Here is a 24,507-nt window from a genome sequence, read left to right as displayed (position 1 = left end):
AATTTAACTTTGGATCATCTTTTTTCTCCAAATTGTATCGGCGATTAAAAAAAATATATATTCATAATTATTCAACATCTATAATCATGGTGATTTGCCACCATTCATTTGTCATGTTATTTCTCTTCTATGCTTGTAGGTTTCTATACTAGTCTTTTTTTGAGACCTTGTCTCATCCGATGTTTTGTATTTGGATCCATTTTTGTAAATCTCTTAATAACTATTGGATCTTAACAATTGAACTTGTGGATTCATTCTCATCAATATTTTATACACTTTGGTTTACTGAACTTGGCAGCTCTGCCTTTCTGGGACTGTATTTCATGTGCGTTAGATACGCGAAAGATACAACATATTTATCAACATTTATCTGCTTTTGGAGAAGCACTAGCCTACTTATCAATTGGTGAAACAGGTATAAATCAATGGATCACATAAGTTCGGGGCTTGTTTATTGTTCCATGCAGGTGTGACTTAGTCATGAGATGGATTAACTCATGTTTTATATTATGTTACCCTTTTTCCTAGAGATTTATGGGGCTTTTTCGACGCATTTCAAGACTTATAGACTTGTGATTACTTCTTTATGAGTTCCAGTCATTCTGTATCTTTTTGGACATAGGTAATTTGATACATCCTTCTTTCTTATTATTATTCAAGTCCATATTGGCACCATTTACTCTTTAGCATTCGTACACTCACTTGGTTGATGGACCTTTTTGGCTTATGGATAAGGATTTGCATCTCTGTCTTTTCGGGTATTAATCTCCATTGCTTTCTCTACTACTTTATTGCTTATCAGTTTCATACTCCGTCTAGGTGGTGGTTTGTACACCTTGCACACAGGGTTTTTTGTTTTATCGACTTTTCTTTTTACTTTTCTTATTTGAGTATTATGTTCATGTTTTATAAGAAGGTTGTGTGGTATAAATCGCGATACACTAAATGTGCGACAGAATGGTTGTATCATTTACACACCAATTTTTCATTTTTCATAAGCAATTGTTTTTAATGAATGTTTACCTTCTTTCATGTACTGTTTTGTCAGCCTTGAAAAAGTCCCAATGTAGGTACGAAATGCGTGTCGGCTGATATTATCTTTAAAGCATCAGTTTCATCATATCTGTAGCTATTGTCAAAAAATTGTAGCTACAGCTGTGCTATTGTTTGCATTTTCTTATAAACTCATTAATAAGTAAAAATTATTTTCTTTACCTCCGTATTGGGAAGTTTCTTATGAATTCTTTAGATCTCCAATTTATATTATTTGGTATAAACGCTTGTTTTGTATAAACAGTCCCAATTAGTGTACCTGGACCAATGCGCTTAATAACGTATACACCATAAGGGTACCCACTATTTTCTGGTTTGTTGTATGTGGCCAAATATATATTACCTGAAATTGGACAGTCCTATTATACCATCCACTAGATGGAAACTGTTGTACATTACAGTTGTTTTCAGTTTATTATTTCTGTTCTCTGCTCATATTTCTTTCATACTGATGAGTGCGAAAAAAAGATAGGGAAGAGTCATCATGTCATGAGGTGACTTATTGCGGCTAGAGTTTTAATAATGCCTCTAAATGCTTTTGGGAAGCTATGACTGTAAAAAAGCTTCCAGGTTCAGTTTGGCGCCCGGATGCATAGGTGAAGAAACTGTTAGAAAATAAGTGTATCCACTATAAAATAAATGACTGAAAGATAAGGACCTAGTTTAATGTAATATCTCTGCTTGTCTAGACATTTTTAATATATTTTTATATATAATATATATTTATATATATTTTTGTTTAATATATATTCCTACTTTAAGCAGGTTATGTACTTCATCCACATCTGCTATAGTGAGCTTTTGCAAAGATCCTATCCACTGAACTAATAGGAGATCTAAGTTTACATTAGTCAGTGTGTATGTTGTGATAGTACTATTTTAGCATGTTAACCCCTTGCCACGTGTGCCAGGCAAGTTATTTCCTTGCAGCATACTATCTCACAGCAGTCGTAAAGGTTTCTATGAAGAAAACCTGTGACTTTTGTGCTGTACTAAATTTTATTTAATTGAAATTTGACCTGTGGGCTTAATTAGTCTGATAAATGCATTTATCTTCATTTTTCTGTGCCTTTATAACTCTCATTGAAACTCAAAACCTTTTTTCCCTTTGACTTGATAGGACCAATTGAATCATGCCTCGACGGTCAACAGTAGTGACCTGGAGAAAGCCTACCTATCTGATGGGTCCTCAACAGTTCAGTTCAAAGCTGGGAATCAGGAGTATGAGCTCAGTTTTAAAGGTACAGGGAAGTCCCTCAACTACACATCTCTGTTATGTGTAGTGAGGCGATCTCTTTCCAGATCTTTATTATAAACATTTAACAATGATTTGTGTCAAATTGGGTAACCTTGGAGCAGATTTAAATTGTTTCCTCTTCTAACTTGATAATATGGTTTCTTGGTTACTGTGTTTTGCTTGATCTTCCTATTTATCATATAGTCTGATATCAGTGCCATTTTTTCTCTGGGAGGACTTACTGAATCGTCTTGTCAAATGTTCTGTGTAGTACTGTCTGCTTTTCAATTGAGTTTGTTGACGATAATAACACTCCTCGTGCTTAGTTTTATTTACATTGCAGTCCCTTTTACACGTGTCATTACACTCTAGCTTTCATTAGCATTTAGGAGCACTATTTACTTAATTCATGTCTTGCTGAAGTGGGCACAACAGCGCTTAGCAGTGGCGCCCCTTCTTGTTTGTATTTCCAGCGTACCATACACGCTTTCACTTTAACAATGCGGTACAAAAGGGGGTGGTGATGGACGGAGCATCTGAACCAATCAAACACTCACACCCAGTCAAAAGATCTGGGTTTAATCCATCACCGTTCTTTAGCCCACTCTGCCACCCCAGTTCAGACATGGCCATATGCAAATCAGTCTGACCCTGTGCCTCATGGGAACAGTCTAGCCCGAGCTGCCAAGCCATGCCTTCCCTGGACCGTAAACAAGCTTCCTAGGACGGTTTGTACCGCTTTGGGAACGTTATTGTTCCCAAAATTAGGTCGCATTTGGACATTTACGATGATCTCTGTATTCATTCTAGTATCTCTAGTGGGGCTTGGTGCCAGGAGAGTGTCAAAGTGGTTCAGTGATTTATGTATGATATTGGTTGCATAGGTGTTCTTGTTTATTTTCAGTATGATATTGGTTGCATATGTGTACTTGCTTAATTTGTCAGAAAAACTCTTGTTAGTGGTTAAGGTTTAGCCATGGAATGTTATCATTGAGCCCAAGGTCATTGGTTCGTAAGCGATGGACCCATCTCTGCTCCTTTTCGAATAGCACCTTTTCTGCCTCGTGATTTTTAGTAGCAAGGGTTTCAAGAATGACCCATTTCAAGTCATTTACTGTGTGTTTGGCTTCTATGTAGTGATTGCTCATTTTTGTTGTGTTTTTTTGGCATTTGACATTGCTCCTGTGTTCAACTATTCTCTGTTTGACTTTGCGACAAGTCATTCCAATGTAACGAAGGTAACATGGACAGTTGAGCATGTAGATTGCATGGGTTGTATTGCAATTTGTGTGATACCTAATAGTCCATTTGAAATCAGGAAGAAGTTGTAAGGTTTTTGTTACCATGGTCAAACTGCATACAGAGCAGAAGCCGCAAGGGTAATGTCCCAACACTGGAGGATTGTTCCATAGTAGAGGTATTGCCTCTCCTCTTTATGGTGGAGGTGGTCTGGTATGAACCAAGATGTCTTTTAGGTTCCTCGTTCTCTTGTTAGCGAACCTCGATTTGGGCCAGCTGAGTGATCCTGATGTAAGGATTCTCCAGTTTTTGTTTATTATTTTCTTTACCTTTTTTGAGGCTGCGTTGTGGGTGGTTACACAGGTTGTTAAATCCTTTTATGGTCCCTTTGGAGTTGTCTAGGAGGCCTGCTCTGGGTTGGTTTATGGCCCTCTTTTTGCATTTACTGATGGTCCTCTTCGGGTAATCGCTGGGGCATACTCCACTGATAATTAATTGGTACCAGTTTTTTCAGTAAACACTTGACCAGACCGATAGACCCATATCATTTTTTCTAGAGTATTGATTTTATTCACTCTGAAATATGTCTTAACCATTTAAGAACAAAGAGAAATTCATTGCCATAATGGGACTGAGTGAGAATTTTGTTAATTTGTAAAAGAATTAAATTTTTTTAGTTACATCTTAATTCATGTACGTGTACAGCACTTGATTCTGGAGAATGCGCAATTGACGTTCTCCTTATAGGTTTGTTTGTCCTGCTTCTTTTCTTTAATTTACAGGTACTATCGGACCTTATAAGCGTCAGGTGAACACACCTTGACCTATCTTAGACCATGACAATGCAAGGTCTCTATCACCACTTTCTCTAGGTCCTGAAGAAAGCCCACCTGACCCGCTTGGGCATTTAACAGGGCTGAAACATGTCGACCTTTTTACGGACAATTGACAGTGCTGGAGACTCCTAATCACTCTTCCTACGCACAAAATTACTTTTAAAGTAGCCCGAACCCAGGCCCATTAAAAATTCTCACTTATCTGGCTATACGAGCTTTTTAACCAATTTTTCCTGTTATTCAACATCACTGATCACTACTACACTAACCAGTGGTTTACCTCTGGGTGGAGGAAGCATGAGGACTAACCCGATGATGAGGCTGTCACGTTTTTAAGAGATAGGCGGAGAATCAAGATATACCGCCACCCCAGCCTCTGTACGTGAATGAGGGTTTTTTATCGGTACATGATACGAAATCTAACTAACCTTGGTTACTCAGGACAAGTGATCCATTCCCCCATTGATTTTTGGACATCCTAAGATTGACCAGGGGTGCCTGGCTTCCAGAACTTTCCACCCCCACTTAAAGCTCCTGCACAAGGGAGAGACTGTTGGGAAGACACTGGACCTGGGAGCGATGATGGCAAAAGAATGCCCAGCTGGAAGAAGAAGTCACCTGATGCCCTGCAAGGATGAACTTTGGCTCCAGTTGACCCCGAGGACTTTGATGGCGCTCTGCAAAGCCTGTGGCACTAGTCCCCTTATATCCCCCAAGGAACAGTTGTAAGAATAGACCTGGGTAGATTCCCTGGGAAGTCTGTGAACTGGCCCTTGACTCTTCTTACAACGGTGCCCTTCAGTCCTTCAAGAAGCCAGTAGGCTCTGAGACCCGGGAAGTACAACATGGAGTTTGTTCTGCTGGCTGCCTATGAAGGGCCTGTGGTAGGAGAGAACTCCAGAATCCTAAGCAGAGGGCATTCCTGGCACAGGGAACATTCAAAATACTGCTCCCCACGAAAAGGGCCCTGAGGAAAATTCTACTGGTGTGTAGGGCTGGCCACCAGGAGCAGAATTCTCCTGGGAGGGCCAAGTCCTAGAGGGGGGGGAGAGGGTGCAAAGCAACATATTTACTTGTAATACATTTCCTTTGGTGATGGGGAGTATGTGGGGGTCCTCCTTTCAGGCCAACCATCTAGCCATAGGCCGGCTAATAAATAAAGTAGGGTCACCATCTGCCGGGACCAAAGGAGCATATAAGGACCAAGCATGTTGCCTGTACCTGTGTCTGTGTGGGATGGTTCATGGACCTGTTAGTGGGCGTCACCTGCGAGCGGTCTAGCGCTCCGGATGACCAGAGGGACGCTTACTTAAAGCTCCCCACTAAGCGCAGCGGGATCGCGCAGCGGGCGCGCCTTCGCTGCGCCTGAGTCGCGCCAGAGTCCTGCCCGTCTGCGCCCGTCTGCGCCCGTCTGCGCCCGTCTGCGCCCGTCAGCGCTAAGGCAGCGCGGGTCGCGGCAGGACTCTGGATAGGAGACTTCCCACCATGACTCGACCTACTATCAGGTAGCCAAGGGACGATCTGCTATCCATTCGGGATCGTATATCATACTGTGATCTTTCGCCTGTGGACCCGTTATGTGGTCCACATCGTTGTAGCTGCGGTGGTTGGGCATTAGACACTCCCTCTCTGATTCGATCGTTGGAGCGGCCACCTGTATGTAAAATAAAGGCAAGATCACTTGATCTGAACATTTGGAGTTTAAATGTCAGATCATTGGTAAAGCACCATCGGGAGATATACGATCTCCTTAAAGATGAATCTCCAGATGCGCTTTTCCCGACCGAAACCTGGTTGCAGGATTCGGATTCTTCCATACTGAATCTGGCTTTCCTCCCAGATTATGCCATCTTCACCCTTAATCGTGGCACCAGGGGGGGAGGCATTGCCCTGGCCGTTAAGTTGTGCTATCCATGCGAGTGGAAGACCGCTAAACTCCCAGGATGTGAAAGTGCTCTTTTTAAAATCTCGTTTAGTCACCGTTTCACATTTTCTGGTCTGTTAATCTATCGCCCTCTGGGTTGCGATTCTGCCTTTAGGGCCGCTCTCCCAGATTTAATTAGCACGGAGGTACTAGGGTGTGCCAATTTTAACGTTATTGGAGATCTCAATCTTCATTTGGACTGCCCCTCCTCGCCCTCCATTAAGAGCTTTCTGACCGATCTAGAGGCCTTACAGCTTTCCCAGCTGGTTACTTCCTCCACGCATAGAAATGGGCACATTCTTGACCCTTTCTTCTCTAATATGGAGGGAGTTAGGGTTACCTGCCCCACTCAGATGGTCTGGACAGATCCTATGCTGGTTAAAGTGATTTGCCCTATGTTAGAACCTCCTTTTACACCTCATGATAGATCAGTTCCTAAACGTCATTGGAACAAACTAAATCTGGAGGACTTTTACCATCTGTTAGAGGTGACACCGTTAGGCCCTCTCACTGATGTTGACCACGGATACGATTCCTTTTGTGAGTGGATCTCCCATGCTCTGGACTCGTTGATCCCTGTGTCATGGTCCAAGTGACGTCCAAAAGAGCCGAGCCCATGGTATGATGGTGCTTTGGCGTCTCTCAAAAGAACCTGCAGACAGGCTGAGAGACTATGGAGAAAATCGTTTGATCCTGTATTAAAAGCAAGTTACCTTGCTAAAACGAAAATCTACCACAGGGCGGTGTGTAGAACACGAGCAGCCTTCTAGTTTCAGAACAGTGTAAATCCTACGAAACTCATCTTTAAGGTATTAAAGGATCTGATGGCCAAGAGGACAACGACGGCGGAAATATGCTCAGATTCCCACTGTGAGGCTTTGGCCTCCTTTTTTCTTGAGAAAGTTCATGCTATTGATCGAACCTTCTCGATGGGCTCCTTAACCCCTGATCGGGTCACTTGTGTGTTGGGTGACAGCGAGTGCCTTACTATCTTGCCCTCCCTATCCTTGGAGGCTTTTGACTCGTTGAGCCTTAAAATCAAGTCAGGATCCCCGGTAGATCCGTTGAAACCGGCCCAGCTTAAGAATATGGCGCCGCTATGCCGAACTCCAGTGCTCTCATTGATCAATCTGTCACTTTCATCTGGGATTGTTCCCATTAGGTGGAAGCAGGCTGTAGTCACACCTATTTTGAAGAAGGCTACCCTTGACCCCCTTAAACCTGGGAACTACCGCCCCATCTCCTTGCTTCCTTGGGCTACGAAAGTCGCTGAGGCCCATGTGAACGGCATCCTGACAGACCATCTCACTAGGTCTAACATTCTTGACCCTACTCAGAATGGATTCCGTGCGGGCCACAGTACGGAGACGGCCCTACTTTCTATGGTCGAACACCTGCGGTCTGTGCTTGATGCGGGTCGGACGGCGGCACTACTGCTATTAGATCTTAGTGCCGCGTTCGACACGGTCTCGCACAGGATCCTGCTCCAGCGACTTGAGGAAGTGGGTGTCATGGGCTCCGCCCTATGCTGGTTTCGATCCTTTCTGACGGAAAGGTCATTCCAGGTTGCGATTCCGCCCGGCAAGTCTAAATCTTACCCGTTAACCCTGGGGTCCCACAGGGTTCATCGCTGAGTACCCCCTCTTTTCAATCTCTACGTGAGGCCGCTGGCTCATCAAGCAATGGGGCTTGACGATGGTCTCATATGCTGATAACACGCAGCTGGCGGTCACGCTGAGTGGGGACTCAGACATCGAGGCTCCCAGGTTTTGTGACGGGCTACGGGCAGTGGCTAACTGGATGAATTCCAACTGTCTCCAGTTAAATACCAAGAAGACTGAGGTTATGGTGGTCGGTAAGCAGGTGGCGTCGTGGGGTGACAAGTGGTGGCCCTCTGAACTAGGTGTGACCCCCCTCCCAGAATCGGTGATAAAAAATCTGGGGGTGTGGCTGGACCCGACCCTCGGTTTCATCTGTCATACCAAGAAGGTGGCAGCTTTTTGCTATGGCATCATCAGAGGGCTCAGACCTATTCTTAAATTTTTTGATGCATCAACCAGGCAACTGGTGGTTCAAGCATCAGTGCTGTCCCGGCTGGACTATGCCAATTCGCTGCTAGCCGGGATTAATCAGGCAGAACTCACCCGGCTGCAGCGAGTTGAAAATGCTGCAGCCAGAGTGATGATCGGTCTGCCAAGGAGGTGTTCGGTTTCCAAATCTCTGCACTCGCTTCATTGGCTCCCCATACCCCAAAGGATTAAATTCAAGGTTCTTTGCCTTGCGTTTAAAATCCTCAAAGGGATGTCTCCCCAAATCTTGGAGAATTTGCTGACACCGTATGTCCCCCCGCGCACCCTCAGATCTCTGGGTCAGAATCTGGTAGTGTTTCAGACTGGCCAGAGCGGGTGGTCGCTCATTCCGTGTGCTAGCGGCTAAGTGGTGGAATTCTCTCCCTCCACATATCCGGGCAATTGACGACCTTTTCCAGTTTAGACGGGCCGTTAAGACTCTTTTATTTGTTTAGTTTTTCTGATGTTCTTTTCGCCCTTCGGAGTTTTTAGTGTTGTGTTGTGTTTACCTCGTCAAAGCGCCAGGACGCCCCTTCGCTGGGGCAGCTGTGCGCGGTATAAATAAAAATAACATAACATAACATGCTGGCCTCTCATCTCCCTGTCTGGGCTCCTGGTGGGCTGGGTGAAGTGCACCATTCTGCCTACGGGTGGGGGGAAAAATAGAAACTGCTTTTGCCAGGCGGGAGCTGTGAGAAAGTGCCATCTTTCTTGCATGGTATGCCCCCCCCTTTTTTCTGAATTGCTAATGTGCTTTGACTGAGTGTGCCCTCGGCTCCTGCCACCCAGGTGCCCAGGGCCTGTGTTCCTTCCCTTAAACTGTGTTGAAACTGACACCCAATTGGCATCTCTGGCCACCTGTCAGCCCCTATTAAATCGTACCCCAGGTACCCAGGGCAAGGTAACCAGAGGAGACCCCTAAGGGCTGCAGCACTTATTGTGCCACCCTTAGGGGCCCTGTGCCCTGACACCCACAAGCTGCCTTTGCAGGCTGAGTGTCTAAGTACAGAACCAAACAAAGAGTCGACATGACACACATCCCTGTGTGCCATGCCCACAAGTTCACTGCCCTGGCATCTGTCAGTCACCCCTCTATCTGGGTGCCCTATTCCAGTGGTGTGGGAACAGGTGCATGAGCCCTGTGCCCCTACAGTACCCAGGGCCATTCCTGGGCACTGTCAGTGCAGTGCTGCCATTAAGAGTATATGGTGCTGGGATGTAGTCATTACGAACTCCACAGCACCATAAGGGCTTCACTGAACACTGAGAAGTTTGATATCAAACTTCTCAGCACATTAAACCGGCACTGATGCCAGTGTGGGATTTAATGTAAAATGCTTGACAGAGGGCATCTTAGAGATGCCCCCTGAAACCTAACCAACTCCCAGTGTCCTGACTGCGTGGCTACCGAGGCTGCCATCACCAGACATGTTTCTGGACCCTTGAGTCGAGAGCCTGCCGCTCTGGGGGCCTGAAACAATGCACATCCTGGGACGGGGTGCCATGCCTCCTCCCCCAGGATGGGCAGGGGAAGCTTCAAAGGCAATGCCACCTTTGTATTGTATTGTATTGTAATTGCATTTATATAGAGCTTACTACCCCTGACGAGGCGTCAAAGCGCTTTTTCGGCGGGTAGCACGCTACTCCGGGACCCATAGAGGATTAGTGTTGAATTAGTATAGTAAAACATGCAAGTACATTTTAAGTGGTGGATAGGTTAGTCAGTTATTTGGAATGATAGCAGAAGAATAGAGGACAAAGGTTTGTATTTATTTATCGCTCGCTTGTTGAGCATGATATTCAGAAGCCTATAAAGGATTAGTGGGGAATTAATATGGTGAAATATGAGGCAATTTCAGTGGTGGATATTAGTCTGTTACTTGGAGTGAGAAGGATAGCAGATGGATAAAAGGGGAAGAAAGATTTGCATTCATATAGCACTTGTTACCCCTGATGGGTGTTGAAGCACTTTTCTGGCGAGTAGCACGCCCCTCCCGAACCCATAAAGGATTAGTGTTGAAAATTAGTATAGTATAAATATGAAGTAATTTGACTAGTAGATATGTTATTCAGTTATTTGGGCAGTATATTAGTATAGCTGAATATGGCATTTGAGAAGTGAACATGTTAGTCTGGTAATTTTGATTGAAAAGGATAGTGGAGGAATAAAAGAGTGAAGGATTTTTTTTTTTTTGAGGGCTTCGCAGTAGGAGGAGGCTTTTGGATGAGTAAAAAGGAGTTTTGGAGGGAAGGAGTCAGAGGGGAGAGTTTAGAAAGGTTTGTTTTAGGGGATCGGTGTAGTAAAAAGAGGTGTCAGATGATGCAAGGAGGGGTAGAGCAGGAGAGAGTCTAGAAAGGGTTATTTTAGCGATCATAGTAGTGGTATGGGGTTTGGGATAAATGAGAGAGTGGATGTAGAGGATATATTGATAGATGTATAGGATGAGAGATAGGGTAGTGCATTAGAAGGAGTAGTAGAAAGAGTTTGAGATGAGTCAGAAGGTTGGGCTAGAAGATGTATAGAGCGAAGTATAGGCTGAGAAATAGGCTAGTGCATTGGAAATGCTAAATTAGAAGAAAGTGATAAATATATAGATCCATTAGTACATTGAAAGTATATAGATACATAAAGGAAGTAAGTATATTTAGATTAAATATATTGATAGAGGCACAGGATGAGAAATAGGGTAGTGCATTGGATATGCTTTTTCAGGTGAAAAGTAACAGACACACAGATCCAAGTACATGGAAGGTACATAGATGCACAATGGAAGTATGTACATGTAGACCAAAGATGATTTTTATTTGTTGATGAATTATTATTATTATTATTCTTTTTTTAAATTTTCTCTTAACATAATTATTTTACATGTTTTATAAAGTATTACACATAGATAGGTACATATTTATAGTGAAAACAAATGCTTATATACAGAGGGATTTGCTATAAATTTCTTTTTCTGTATGGTGCTTATGTGGGGAAGAGCCAGATCTTTAGTAGTTTTCTGAAGATAAGGTGGTTGTTGGAGGATCTTATGTTGGGGGGGTAAAGAGTTCCATAGTTTGGCTGCTTGAACAGAGAAGGATGTGCCACCCATGGTTTTTTACTTGTATGGTGGCATTTTGAGGCGAGATGCTCCTTTAGAGCGGAGGTTCCTTTGTTGAATGTGTTTGGTGATTTTATTCCTGATGAAGAGTGGTCCTATTCCATGTATTGCTTTGTGGGCAATACAAAGCAGCTTAAACGTGGATCTTCTGGCAACCGGTAACCAATGCAGGGCTTTCAAGGCAGGGGAGATGTGGTCTCGTGGTTTGATATGCCAGAGTAGTCTGGCAGCCGAGTTCTGAATCCGTTGTAGTCTTTTCATGGTCGTTAAAGGTGATCCGTGGTAGATGCTATTGGCGTAATCGAGTTTGGATAGAACAAGGGAGATGGTAGCTTGGACCTTGTGTGGAAATCCCAAATGAGGGAAAATTCATCGCAGCGTTTTTATAGTAGCAAAGCTTGATCTTGCTACTTTATCCACTTGGACATTCATAGACAGCTTGTAGTCCATGGTCATTCCGAGGTTTCTTACTTCCTTCGATACTTTAGGCAGTGATCCCAGTTCATCAGGCCATGCGGCAAGCGGGTTGTCATTTTTCCAATCACCACACGGGAGTATTTCAGTTTTTGAAGCATTCAATTTGAGATGGCTCCAAGTCATCCACTGATCCACAGCTCTGAGACAACTTAAAATTGGTGATTTTCCAATGTCTTTGGGGCATTCCAGTTGAAGGAGTATTTGCGTGTCATCTGCATAGTTGTAGCACGCGAGGTGAAATATATTGATAAGTACTGGTAAAGACTTCATGTAGATGTTGAAAAGCATGGGCGAGATGATAGAACCTTGAGGGACCCCTGCTTTTGTGGAGTACGGTTTGGATGAGAAAGGTTGGGTGTGGATGACATTAGTTCTGTTTCAAAGGTAGGACGTGATCCAGTCTAGAGCAGTTCCCTCTATGCCGGCTTCATAAAGTCTTTGTTTCAGAGTGTCATGGTCAACCGTGTCAAAGGCAGCTGAGAGGTCCAAGAGGAGTAGCGCAGCAACCCCGTTGCGGTCAACTGTATTCTTTAGGTCATCCCAGATGGCAAGGAGGGCAGATTCAGTGCCTCTTCCCGGACGGAATCCTGTTTGGAAATCTGAAAGTATGTCATTCTCTTCAATGAATTGTGACATCTGGGCGAACACTGCTCTTTCTATCAGTTTGCCCAGGAAAGGTCCATTTGTAATGGGTCTGTAGTTGTCAGGGTTCAGCAGGTCCAAGTTTGTTTTCTTCAGTAAAGGGCGTATGTATGACTTTTTGAGTTTTCTGGAAATATTCCAGTAGTTAAGGAATCGTTGATGATTCGTCTTACTGGAATGGCAGCAGAGGTTGTTAAAAGAATTGTCTTGAAAGTTTGTGGCGGACAGGGGTCAGAAGGGCTGCCGGCAGGCCTGCTTGCATTGACCAGGTCCATAAATTCATCGTGTGAGATGTGTTGGAAGGAACGGAGAGGCTTGATTAGAGCATTTTTGAATAGTTGTTTTGTACAAGGGTTAGTGCTGGTGCTTTATTTCTGTTGTAAGTACGAGTCCAACGTGTCTGCTTTGTCCGTGTAATGAATTGCCAGTTTGTCTGTGAAATCTTGATGAGTTCCTTCTAGGCAATTTGGTTTTCGAAATTCATTGAGTATTTTATAGAATTCTTTATTTGCACATTTAGCGTTTTGAATTCTGTCTGAATAATACCTTTTCTTAGCTTTTTTGATAGCCGACTTATATAATCTGTAAATTTTTTGTGGGTGAAGTTTGTCTTGTTTGGCGTTTGTTTTGAGCCAGGTACGTTGCAGCTTTCTAATTTGTTGTCTTATGTCTTTTATTTCTATGTTTCTCCAAGGCGCTTTTTTTCTTTTGTTCTGTTGTGTGGTTTTGAGTGGTATCAGGATGTCAAAATCTTCCTGTAGCCACTCATAAAGATTCTTCTGAACAGAAGTTATGGTTTTCCAGATTTATACTGGATGTTAGTTGTGTTTCCAAGTGTTACAAATTGAGTTTGTTCCACGGCCGATAGGTGGATGGATGTAAGGTAGTTTTAGGTGAGTCGCTTAGCGTTGTTTTATGTTGGAAAGCAAGCAAGTGGTGGCCTGACCATGTGACTGGAGTTATAGTTTGAAAGGTAACTAGTTCAGTATTAGCAAAGATGACATCTAGGATATGTCCAGCGGATTGGGGGCTATCTTAAGTAGGTTCAATGCGTCAGGGCCGGTGATTATTGATTTTGGATGGGTCATATTGGTTTTATCAAACCAAATGTTAAGGTCACCCAGAACGCATAGGTTGGAGTGTTTTGTTATCAGGTTTGAAACTGTGTCTAGAAGTGTGTCTGAGAATGTTGCCTTGCTAGGTGGAGGTCTGTAAAGGAGCAGGAAGTTACAGGTGGAAGACGGTGTAGGATTGCATCTTGCTAGAAGAGCCTCACAATTATTTATGGAGATGTTGTCAACTTTAGTGATTTATATTGTTTGCCTGAATACAACAGCTAGACCACCTCCTTTTTTGGCTATACGATTTTGGGTGATTTTTTGATAGCCTAGAGAAATGGCTTCATGCAGGACTGGAGCCTCTCCCAACTATGATTCGGTTATGAATAGTATGTCTGGTTTTGCATCGGTGAGAAGGTCGTAGATGTGATGCTTGTTTTTAGAGAGGGATCGAGCATTTATTAGTAAACAGTGTAGAGAGTGGCCTTTGGTGATAGTGGGACTTTGTTTTGTAGAAGAGTGATCAGTATTGTGTGGGTGTGTAGCAGGTGTGTTTTAAGTGCTGTTATTAGCTGTATTAGGATAGCAATCGTGTAGCTGTTCCTTATCGTGTTCCTCATCCAGCATGCTGAGAAGACATTTTGATGTGTCTGCATGTGTATGTGTTGCAGATGGTGTTTGAGAATGAGTTTGAGTGCTGTGTTGCTTTTGTGGTGTAACATTGTTGTGAGGTAGACTTGGGGAAGCAAAGTTGTGAGGTGTGGCATGTTGCTTATATTTTTTGCGTGTGTGAAAGGCGGAAGGTGTATGAGTCAGGGGAGGTGGTGCAGCATGTGGGTCATGTTGTAATGTTCTAAATTGTCCAATGGATGAGAGGCGGTTAGAAGAGAGGTGCTGTATTGCTGTATCCGTGTTAGGTGTGGTGGAAGAGTGAAAGCTTGGCATTGGAGTTTGTTCATTTGTGTGCTTTGAAAGGTGGGCATATGTATCTATTTTGTGATGGTAAGTATTATGAGGTGTTGCGCTCTGAAGATCATGTTGTGCTGGTGTGTGTGATATGTTTTGCTTTTGAGGTGTGGTGAAAAGGGGTGCTGATGTATATGTTTCATGCACCTGATTTGGTTGTGTAGTATTGTTTGTGAGAGGAGGTTGTGACATAGAGGGGGTGGTGATGTGTTTATGAGTAGAGTGTATGTTGTGTGTAGGAGGGAATGAAGTAGAGGTGAGAGTGTTTATCTTAGATTGTTTCAACAGTTACAAAGTGTGGTGGTGTGCAGTGTGTGTGTTGTGTGTTAGTGTTATTATGGTTGAAGGGAGAGGAGGGTGTTTGTTGGACAACTGATGGAAGGATCATTATATGTTTCCTAGTGATAAAAGGTGGACTGTTAGGTGTAATTACAGCAGGGAGAGTGTGTCTGAGTGGGATGTAGTTATGTATGGTGTTGATTGGCGTTGTGTTAGTGATAAGTGTATTGGTTAGTGATATAGGATATAATTGTGTACTGTTTGTGGGTGATGGTGGATATGTGTGGTAGTTGGGATAGTAGGGTGTGTAGATGTGGTGTGGTTGGGTTGGTGGTGCATGCTGGTACATTAATCTGTGCATAGTGTTTGTGCGTGGTGTATATTTGGTGTGAGTGTGTTGCTCTTTTTGTGGTTGTGGATGGTGTGGGCTGGGTATTGTTAAATGAGAAAAAGGGCAGCATTTCTGGCCCTAGTCCCGACCAGTCTCGAACAGGCTCAAACAGGCAACTACCCTTGTCCTCTCCGCCCTTGACAAGCTCAAACAGGCAACTACCCATGTCCTCTCCGCCCTTGACAGGCTCAAACAGGCAACTACCCTTGTCCTCTCCACCCTTAGCCTCGACGCCCGGACTGAGACGCCCTAAGCCTGGCTTTTTTTGTAGCCCTAGTAATCAGTTGACCTCTTCAGCCAATGGGAACCCTGGCCCTAACACTATCCAATCACAACACTAACATCTAGAAGCAATAGGAGACCAGGACCTTGCAGCCAATCTTAGCCCTAGTCCAAGCACCCAATCAGTTCAAAACCCCTGATCTCTACGTCCAATAAAGGCCTTAGCCCTACCACTAGTCCCAACTCAAGTCCAAGCAGTCAATGGTACAGGTAGCCCTAGTCCCTACTTCCAATAGAAAGCCTCACAGAAGCACCCTCTGATGTAGAATATCCCTGTTGGTGGGGGGGGGGGGAGGCAGGGGGGCTGGCCTTACTGGCTTGTGAACACAAAATGGTGGCTGGGGGTGCACTGTTTTAGCACACAGGTCTAAGCACAGAGCAAGGAGAAATTTGGAGGGAAAACAGATTTGACACCAAGGAATGAGAGGGACAAACTACAGAGGTTGGACTGCAAATCCCACAGTTCAACACACTAAATGGGGGCAATCATGGGCAGGGAAAACCACAACTTTAAAACACAACACAGGTGATAAAACTACAATTTCTAACTGTAACAACCACAGGCATTGACAGTAAACACAAAGTGAAAATCGTTTTTTAAACAGCTTTTTGTCTTGGGAAGAGACAGCACTAGGCTGTCTCCTTACCACTTCCTAGACTCTGCTCACTGCAATCTGGGGCACATGTAGGCTGCAACTCACAAGATGGAGGAGAATGATTTGGGGTGCACCCAGCAAGGCCTTAAGGGGCCTAGGCAGGTGTGAGAGGAGGGCTCAGACTTGCCTGGTAGCTGAATAGCCAATGGTCTGCGGTACCTTACTTTGGTCCAGTATATATAGAACCACTTTCTTACAGGAGCAAAGCGGGATATGTGCTGGCTCCCGCATGCCGCACAAGAGGTGTGCTATTGGGGGAAGCCAGCTGGAAGCGCTGGGCTTCCAGCACCCCTGCCCGTGGTCCCCAACGACCACCAAGGCCCTGGGTTGCACTAGTGGTGTGCTTAATCCCAGATGAGAAGTGATGGGTCCATGTAAAACGGGTGGTTTCACCACTACAATTATATACCATAAAAAAATACCTCCCGTGTAATATATTGAATTATATCTCATCATAAAGATGACCAAAAGATTAGTTAGTTGATAAAATTGATTGATTACATTCAATAATTCATTAAGCAATATGTATACATGTAGAGGAACATGCTACATACACTGACAACATTCAAGAAATAAATCACAAATGACAATAGTTGACATAAGTCTAAAATATGACCATAAATTCACAATGTCAGTAAAGCAAATCAGCACAGTATTGTCTCAAACGTACCCATTGACATTTTCTACACTAAATGTAGTACGGGGATAGTTTTCGATGAAACACAAATGAACCGTACATGATTTGCACAGAAATGGCCAATGAGGAGTAAGCAGTAGCGATAGTCGGAAAACAAGATCAAAGAAGTCCTTATTGGCTATTAGTGCCCGTTTCCAAATCGGACTTTATGCTTCTTTCCCAAGGCACAGATTGTCGACTTGTTTTAACCCTACACAACTACAGGGTCTCATCAGGACTTGGAACCGGTAAATCTTGCATATAGAACATATACATTTAAATGGGCATCGAAGACCTGTAATTGATCGCTATTTGAGGGGACAAATACTAAATAACTCTAGCCCTCGCCAATCGTTATGTAAAGATATAATTGAATGGGTTACAAGGTTTTTTTTTTCTGGGTGGGATTAGGACACTCAAAAGTAAGACAGAAAAGGTAAATGCTATGCTTTATGAAGTTATATAAAAGAGATGGTTGGTGTGCGCAAAGCGGGGGAGGTGATTTACCACCCCACCCCCCTTAAACCTCCGTACACCTATTAATATGTGCTTATGCTCTTTATTGTTGACCCAGACTGGGCAAGGGCTTCACAAGTGGCTTTCGAAAAAGGGGTTGCATGAAGCGCAGCAGTCCCTCAGAAAGGTTGATCATTTGTTTGTTTATTAAAACTTTCCTAGCGGATTGAATCCCTGAACACGGGAGAGGTTTGCCCAGTTTTCAAAGCGCTCCTGGAGCCTGTATTTTGGTCCAGACGCTCTGGAGGTCTGTAACCTCTGTTGGCTCGTATCTGATCTGATAGCAGAAAAGTCTAATAAAGTAAAAGATTATAAAACATGTTTTTTTTAAATAAAACTTTATTGAACATGTTGCTGACAATGCAAGGTGTTACTGTGGTACTACTCCCATTGACTTCAGTGGTCGGTCATAAAATGTATTACAGATTGGTACTGTCCCCAATTACTTATGTGTTCATTTGTGAATTATAACCTATGGCTGCTTTTACTGATGTGAGTAACACCATGGCAAAGCCGGTAGGGCTGCCTGATTGGTACTGTCCCCTTCTTTTGGCATGTTGTATCTATTATAAGTGGGTGTGTATTGTCAGTATAGGGTTTAGGAGCCACTAAGGGGGTAACGTAATATGAAGGTGTCACAAAAGATAGTTGCATGTATACATTTGTGATTTAATAGTGTGTGTGTAATAAAAGTACTTTTCCTTTTCAATAGAAAAGGCACTGATTGGATAATAATGTGAGTGTTGTTGTTGCTTATTATTGAGCTGGGTTACTAGCCTGCACCACCTTCCCTGAGTAGGTCTTGGACAGCACTGCTTCACTACCCTGAGAGAGTCAACTGCTACAGTTAGGCACTTGACTCCCAGTACAAAGACAATTTCTAACGTATTACTTTTGATGGATTCACATCCTTGGCAACGAAATACCCAATGTATTGCACACGCTCTCAGCAGAGACCATCTTCACCTCCAGAGAAGAGGTCCAAGCGCTCCTCTGGAAAGACGCAATAGAGACAGTCCTTCCACATTAACAGAGAATGTGAGTTTATTCCCTGTACGTCCTCGTTCCCAAAAAGTATGGCTCGCTCAAGCCTATCTTCTTAGGCTTAAGGCCTCTCCGCAAATGCATCCTGACTCTGCATGACGTCATACCTCTGCTCTGACAAGGCGATTATATGACGATGGTCGTCCTCAAACAATTACTTTACATACCCATTCACTCTGCACACCGCTTGTACTTTTGTTTTATGGTAAGTGGACTTCACTACCAATTCAGAGTAATGCCCTCAGGAGTCACTGTGGGCCCAAGGGTGTTCAGGAAGTGCCTAGCATTGGTGGCCGCCCACCTGCAAATGGAGGGCACTCTCATCTTTCCCTACCTCAACAATTGGCTGAACAAGAGTAGTGGCAGGCTTTAAAAGATCTAAGGAAGTTATCGGGTCAGTGCACCTATTGGAGTAAAATATGCCTTTTCGGTTACTCTGCGCTTCACCAGTGGTCCCCAAATGGGAGCCCTAGGTTTTTAAATACTTTTCTGTTAAAGTATATTCCACAGTTGCGGACATCAGGGAAGAGAATTAGGTTGGTGTTCTGTGAGCTATAAAGGAAAGTATGACTTCCTGGCGCTCTATGAAATTACTTATTTTGGCCAAGATTGCCTTATCTAAAATGATGATCCTGACGCAAGTGTTACAATGTTTTACCTACCTTTCAGTCTGGATATCTCAGACTCTATTTAATTAATTGTTTTTAGGATGGACAACACTACTGCCATGTTCTACCTACAGAAACACTGTTGGGCGCACTCCATCTCTAATCTTAAGCACAGGGGATTTGGCATTGAACAATCTGCTATGATATACAGCTTTTAATGGAACACCTTCCGGAGGTGGACCTGCTCAGTAAGATGCTTTAACAAGTCCACCAGTGAGAACTCCACCCCCAAGTCCTGCAAAGGTAATTTGTGCACTCAATACCCACAAATAGACTTATGCTCCACCCCAGAAATTGCAAAATACACAAACCTTGCCTCCAGATACCCAAGCCCACAGTCCATGGGCTTGGTTATCTTGGGCACTGTGGATAAATTGGCCAGGGATCTTTGCTTATGCTCTACTCCCACTACTCTTGTATATGGTGAGGAAAATCAGACAAACGTCTGTTATTTATCCTGACTCCCCCCTTGGCCAGACAACCATGGTATTCCATGTTTCTAGAGATGTCCGTCAACCCCCTTGGGATGTTACTCCTTATGCCGGATCCAAAATAGAGGCAGCTCAACGTAGAGATCTGGCACCTGAGATCTTAGAATTTGCCTATTTTAACCTTCTGCAGGAATGAATTACCATTCTGCAAGAAACGCAGAGGCCAACCACACAGGCCTGTCACTCCGCTAAGTAGACACAATGTTCGAGGCATTTGGGCTTCTGAATTCATATCTGTGCATAGATCGCCGCCTAGTGTTGGGTCCGGATGATTGCACATTGTTGTCCTGGAAGAGTCTCCAGGGCTCCTCCCCTGGACTACAGTGCGCATGGGCATCCCCTCCATCCTCAGATTGTTTTTTTCCGCCATTGGGTTCGGATGTACTTTTCTTTACTCAAGTTCGGAAACTTTTCTAAAGGCCAAAAGGCCTTCGGGGTCGTCGGTATTGTCATTTCGATCGGTGCTGAGTACTTTGTTCCAGTTCTTTCGAGCAGGACGTCGAAGAGAGCCGCGTGGCCTTTTCGACACCAGAGGCCTGATCGTCGATGGAACGGAGCCCGTTCAAACGATGCCCCCTTTGTAATTCTAAGTACCCACACATCGATGTACACCCGGTGTGCAACAAGTGCCTAACTCCGGAGCACAATGAGGCCAACTGCCTAGCTTGTGCTCAATTCAGGTCGAAGAAGACTCTTAGACTTTGACGCGCAGCGAGGCAGACTATGACGAGGCCAGCGCCCGACCCGGTGAATATCTTCGATAAAGAAGACGATGAGGTCGTCGAGACTGAGGATCCAGAACAGCAGTCGGATCCCGGTTCGGAGCATGACTCCAACTTTTATGAAGACGACGAAGAACTCGTCGATGATGAAAACGTCGTCGAGGTAAGGGACGACGCATCGGCCATCGGAGCCGTCAATGACGACTCGAGCGATGAACCAGGCCCAACAGTGAGTACGGGGCCCATAACAGACACGGAAAGACTTCCAAGGGCTCAGGTCGAGGCATCGCCAACAGGCCTTAGCCAAGATCATGACGAACATTCTATAGCCCCGCGTATCGGCCCGGCTAAGAATATATCACAAGAGCCATCGGTCGAACATTACCAGTCACTGGTTAAATCGAAACCGAAAGCCATGGAGTCGAGAACGAAACCGAAACTGCTAGAGACAGTCTTCGGATCGAAGAGTTCGGATCCATCGGATTCGACAAAGAAGAAAGGTGTCGACGACCCTGCGGGGTCACAACTAAGGGGTGTCGACCCGAAGATGGGTACGCTAAAGTCCATAACTAAAGTCAGGCACGTCGAACCGACGAGGTCGACGTCGACGGACAGCGACACAAATAAGGGACTCGAGTCTCTGAAGGTTCCAGTCGACAGGCCACAGTTCGTCAAAGGCCTCGAGCCGAAGTCCTAGGGCGGCTCGAAGGACCACGTCGAGTCGAGGCAGAAGACCGCGCCTCCAACTCAACAGGCGCCGAAGTCGACGCAAGGCCAAAAACATATTGGCGAAAAGACAAAATCGGTCGGACCAATGACGATGCCAGCCCCAAAGAAGGTCAGTTAGTCTACCAATACTATGCCACCGATAAAATTCGGACTGCCCCCAACTGCAAGGCCTAAAGCGCTCGATCCGAAAACAGGGATCGATACTTCCAAGAAGGTGTCGATGGGGAAACTGAGTCATTCTCTAGAAGAAGACGTTGTGTACCAAGAGCCCTCCTATCATGACCAGTCGAAGCTGCATATCGACTCCGACACTGGCAGACTTACTATTTATCAGAGGAAGATCAGGTCAGAAAATCCTCTTCAAACATATAAAATTCCACTCAAAAAGAAATGGGATTCTGCCACGTCACCGGTCCTTTTTGAGTCTGTAAAGTACCATGGCCAGGACACCTCTGCATACTCACCCACTCGCACTGATGAGGATATGGGGTATGACTACAATGAAGAATTTAATTACCCTGTGGACACGGATCAGGATGACCAGACTCAAGCCTGGGCAGACCCTGTCGACCAGAGGGACTCAGACTATTCCTGACACTCCTTCTTATCCTGTCAAGACCTTGCCAACAGAGGATACAGCTGCGTTTAACGCATTAATAGAAAGGGCAGCACACAATCATGATGTAGAAATGCATGCTGACCCAATTGAACAAGACTTCCTATTTGACACTTTCTCCTCTTCAGAGAAATCAGTCAAAACATTGCCAATGTTGAAAGGTGTCCTGAAACACGCAGGAGACATTTTCAAGGAAACCACAAGAGCAAGGGTCGTTACCCCAGAATCGAAAAGAAATACAGACCGGCACCTGTGGACCCTACATATATTAAGGGACAGCTGCCATTGGACTCTTTAGTGGTATCAAACGCTCGTAAGCGTGCCAACTCACAAACCACTGGGAATGCTCCTCCTCCAGACAAGGAGTCTAAGATATTAGAAGCTTCTGGAAAAAGGGTGGCTGCTCAAGCAGCTAATATATGGAGAATTTCTAATACACAAGCCCTATTAGCCAGATATGATAGGGCACAATTTGACATACTAGAGCAACTGTTGCAACATTTGCCTGATGCCTACAAAGAGGGAGCAGAAACACTAATACAAGAAGGAAAACTCATATCTAACGCATCCATTAAATGTGCGCTAGATGCAGCAGACACCGCAGCCAGGGCCATCAATACAAGTGTCATGCTCAGGAGACAGGCTTGGTTACGTATCTCTGGGTTCAAACCTGAGATTCAAACAACTTTATTAAATCAGCCCGTTAACCCTGACTATTTATTTGGTCCAGATGTGGACACAATATTAGAGAAGATTAAAAAGGACACAGAGACAGCCAAGTCTATGGGCGCCTTGCAGTCCCAACAATTCAGAGGAGGCTCCTTTCATCGCTCCGGTAACAGGGGAGCCGCACGAGGCCAGGCATCCCAGCAGACTCCATACAATAAAGGGAACACGCAGACCACCTATAATAAAAACAATAGAGGTGGATACCGTGGCAACAGCAACAAAGGCAGAGGACGAGGGAATAACAACACCAGATCCTCCGCCAATACTAAACAGTGACGCCTTGTCACTGCCCCCAGACCATGCAACACCGGTCGGGGGACGATTACAACAGTTCCTGCCAGTCTGGGAAAGCATTACCACAGACTGGTGGGTGAGACAACTTATCCAGTTCGGCTATTGTTTAGAGCTAATCTCCACTCCACCCAACATACCCCCAAGACACCATCCTATGTCCGCAGAGCACATACACTTATTGCAGCAAGAAGTCATCAGCATGCTGCAAAAAGGGGCCATAGAACTCGTACCTGTACAGCAACAGGCTACAGGGGTATACTCGCTGTATTTTTTAATCCCCAAAAAGGACGGGTCTCTCAGGCCAATTCTAGACCTCAGGCCCCTAAACCAATACATCTTGTCAGAACATTTTCACATGCTCACTTTACAGCAGGTTCTACCACTGCACAGCCAGGGAGATTTCCTCGCAACACTAGACCTAAAAGACGCATATTTCCACATACCGATACATCCGGCACACAGGAAATATCTCAGGTTTACCATACAGAATCAGCACTACCAGTTCAAGGTCCTGCCTTTTGGGGTGACGACAGCCCCCAGGGTGTTTACCAAGTGCCTAGCGACAGTAGCTGCGCACCTACGGAGGAACCATATTCACGTCTACCCCTATCTGGACGACTGGCTTATCCAAGCAAAGTCAGCCCAGCAATGTGCCAGCCACATGTCCCGCACTATTCACCTCCTACACAGCCTCGGATTCTCATTAAACTACCCAAAGTCTCATCTTCAACCCGCCCACGTACAAGAGTACCTGGAAGCAACAATAGCCACTCTGGCAGCAAAGGCCCAGCCAAACTCAGCAAGAATCAACAGCATTCAATTGCTGATTCAGAAATTCAGACCCCAACACTCGCTCACAGCAAGGGTGTTTATGCAGTTGATAGGCATGATGGCCTCCTGCATCTTCATAGTCCCTCACGCGAGACTACACATGCGTCCGCTTCAGGAGTGCCTAGCACGGCAGTGGAACCAGGCTCAAGGACAATTAAAAGACCTAGTGTTGGTGACCGGTCGCGCATACAACTCTCTGCATTGGTGGAACCCACAAAACCTTTGCAGGGGACGACCGTTCCAAGAGCCTGTACCACAAATAGTGCTGACGACGGACGCATCTCTCCTGGGATGGGGAGCGCATGTCCTCCATTACACAGTGCAGGGACAATGGACGACACGGCAAAAGAGAATGCACATCAACCTACTGGAACTGATGGCAATCTTTATGGCAATGAAGGCGTTCAAAGTACATTTGTGCAACAAAGTCGTGTTGATCCGCACGGACAACATGACTGCCATGTACTACATACAGAAGCAGGGGGGGACACACTCTCCGCAGTTGTCACAGCTAGCGCAAAGCATGTGGAAGTGGGCCATTCAGAGGAACATATTCCTCATGGCGGAACACCTCCCAGACAGGGACAACCAAATGGCGGATCTGCTCAGCAGACACAGCCACCAGATGCACGAGTGGGAGATACATCCCTCAGTGCTACAACAGTACTTCCAGCAGTGGGGTCACCCAGAGATAGACCTGTTCGCCACAAGGGAAAACGCAAAATGCCAAAGCTTCGCCGCCAGGTTTCCACACCCGCAGTCTCAGGGGAATGCTATATGGATGAACTGGTCGGGCATATTTGCGTACGCTTTTCCACCAGCCCCGCTCATACCACTAGTGCTATCATTATTATTATTATTATTATTATTATTATTAGTGACACGCAAACTACGACAACACTCAATGACCCTCATCCTAGTTGCTTCAATGTGGGCGAGGCAACCGTGGTACACCACGTTCCTAGAACTTTCCGT

At 44.9% G+C, this 24,507-nt stretch overlaps 1 protein-coding gene across 1 annotated transcript in view; it reads left to right on the top strand.

The window, feature by feature from the left end:
* Window positions 1-24,507, top strand: part of LOC144807632 (protein mono-ADP-ribosyltransferase PARP12-like) — a 315,778-nt gene that overhangs the window by 160,799 nt on the left and 130,472 nt on the right. The window contains exon 7 of the mRNA XM_078673255.1: window positions 2,174-2,294. Coding sequence (XP_078529381.1) covers window positions 2,174-2,294 — 121 coding nt within the window. The remainder of the gene's footprint in view (window positions 1-2,173; window positions 2,295-24,507) is intronic.

The sequence above is a fragment of the Lissotriton helveticus genome, chromosome 1_1 (assembly GCF_964261635.1).
Source record: "Lissotriton helveticus chromosome 1_1, aLisHel1.1, whole genome shotgun sequence".
In the NCBI taxonomy this organism is placed as follows: domain Eukaryota; kingdom Metazoa; phylum Chordata; class Amphibia; order Caudata; family Salamandridae; genus Lissotriton; species Lissotriton helveticus.
Note: the sequence above shows the minus strand (reverse complement) of the source record. Positions and strands in the feature narration are given on the sequence as shown.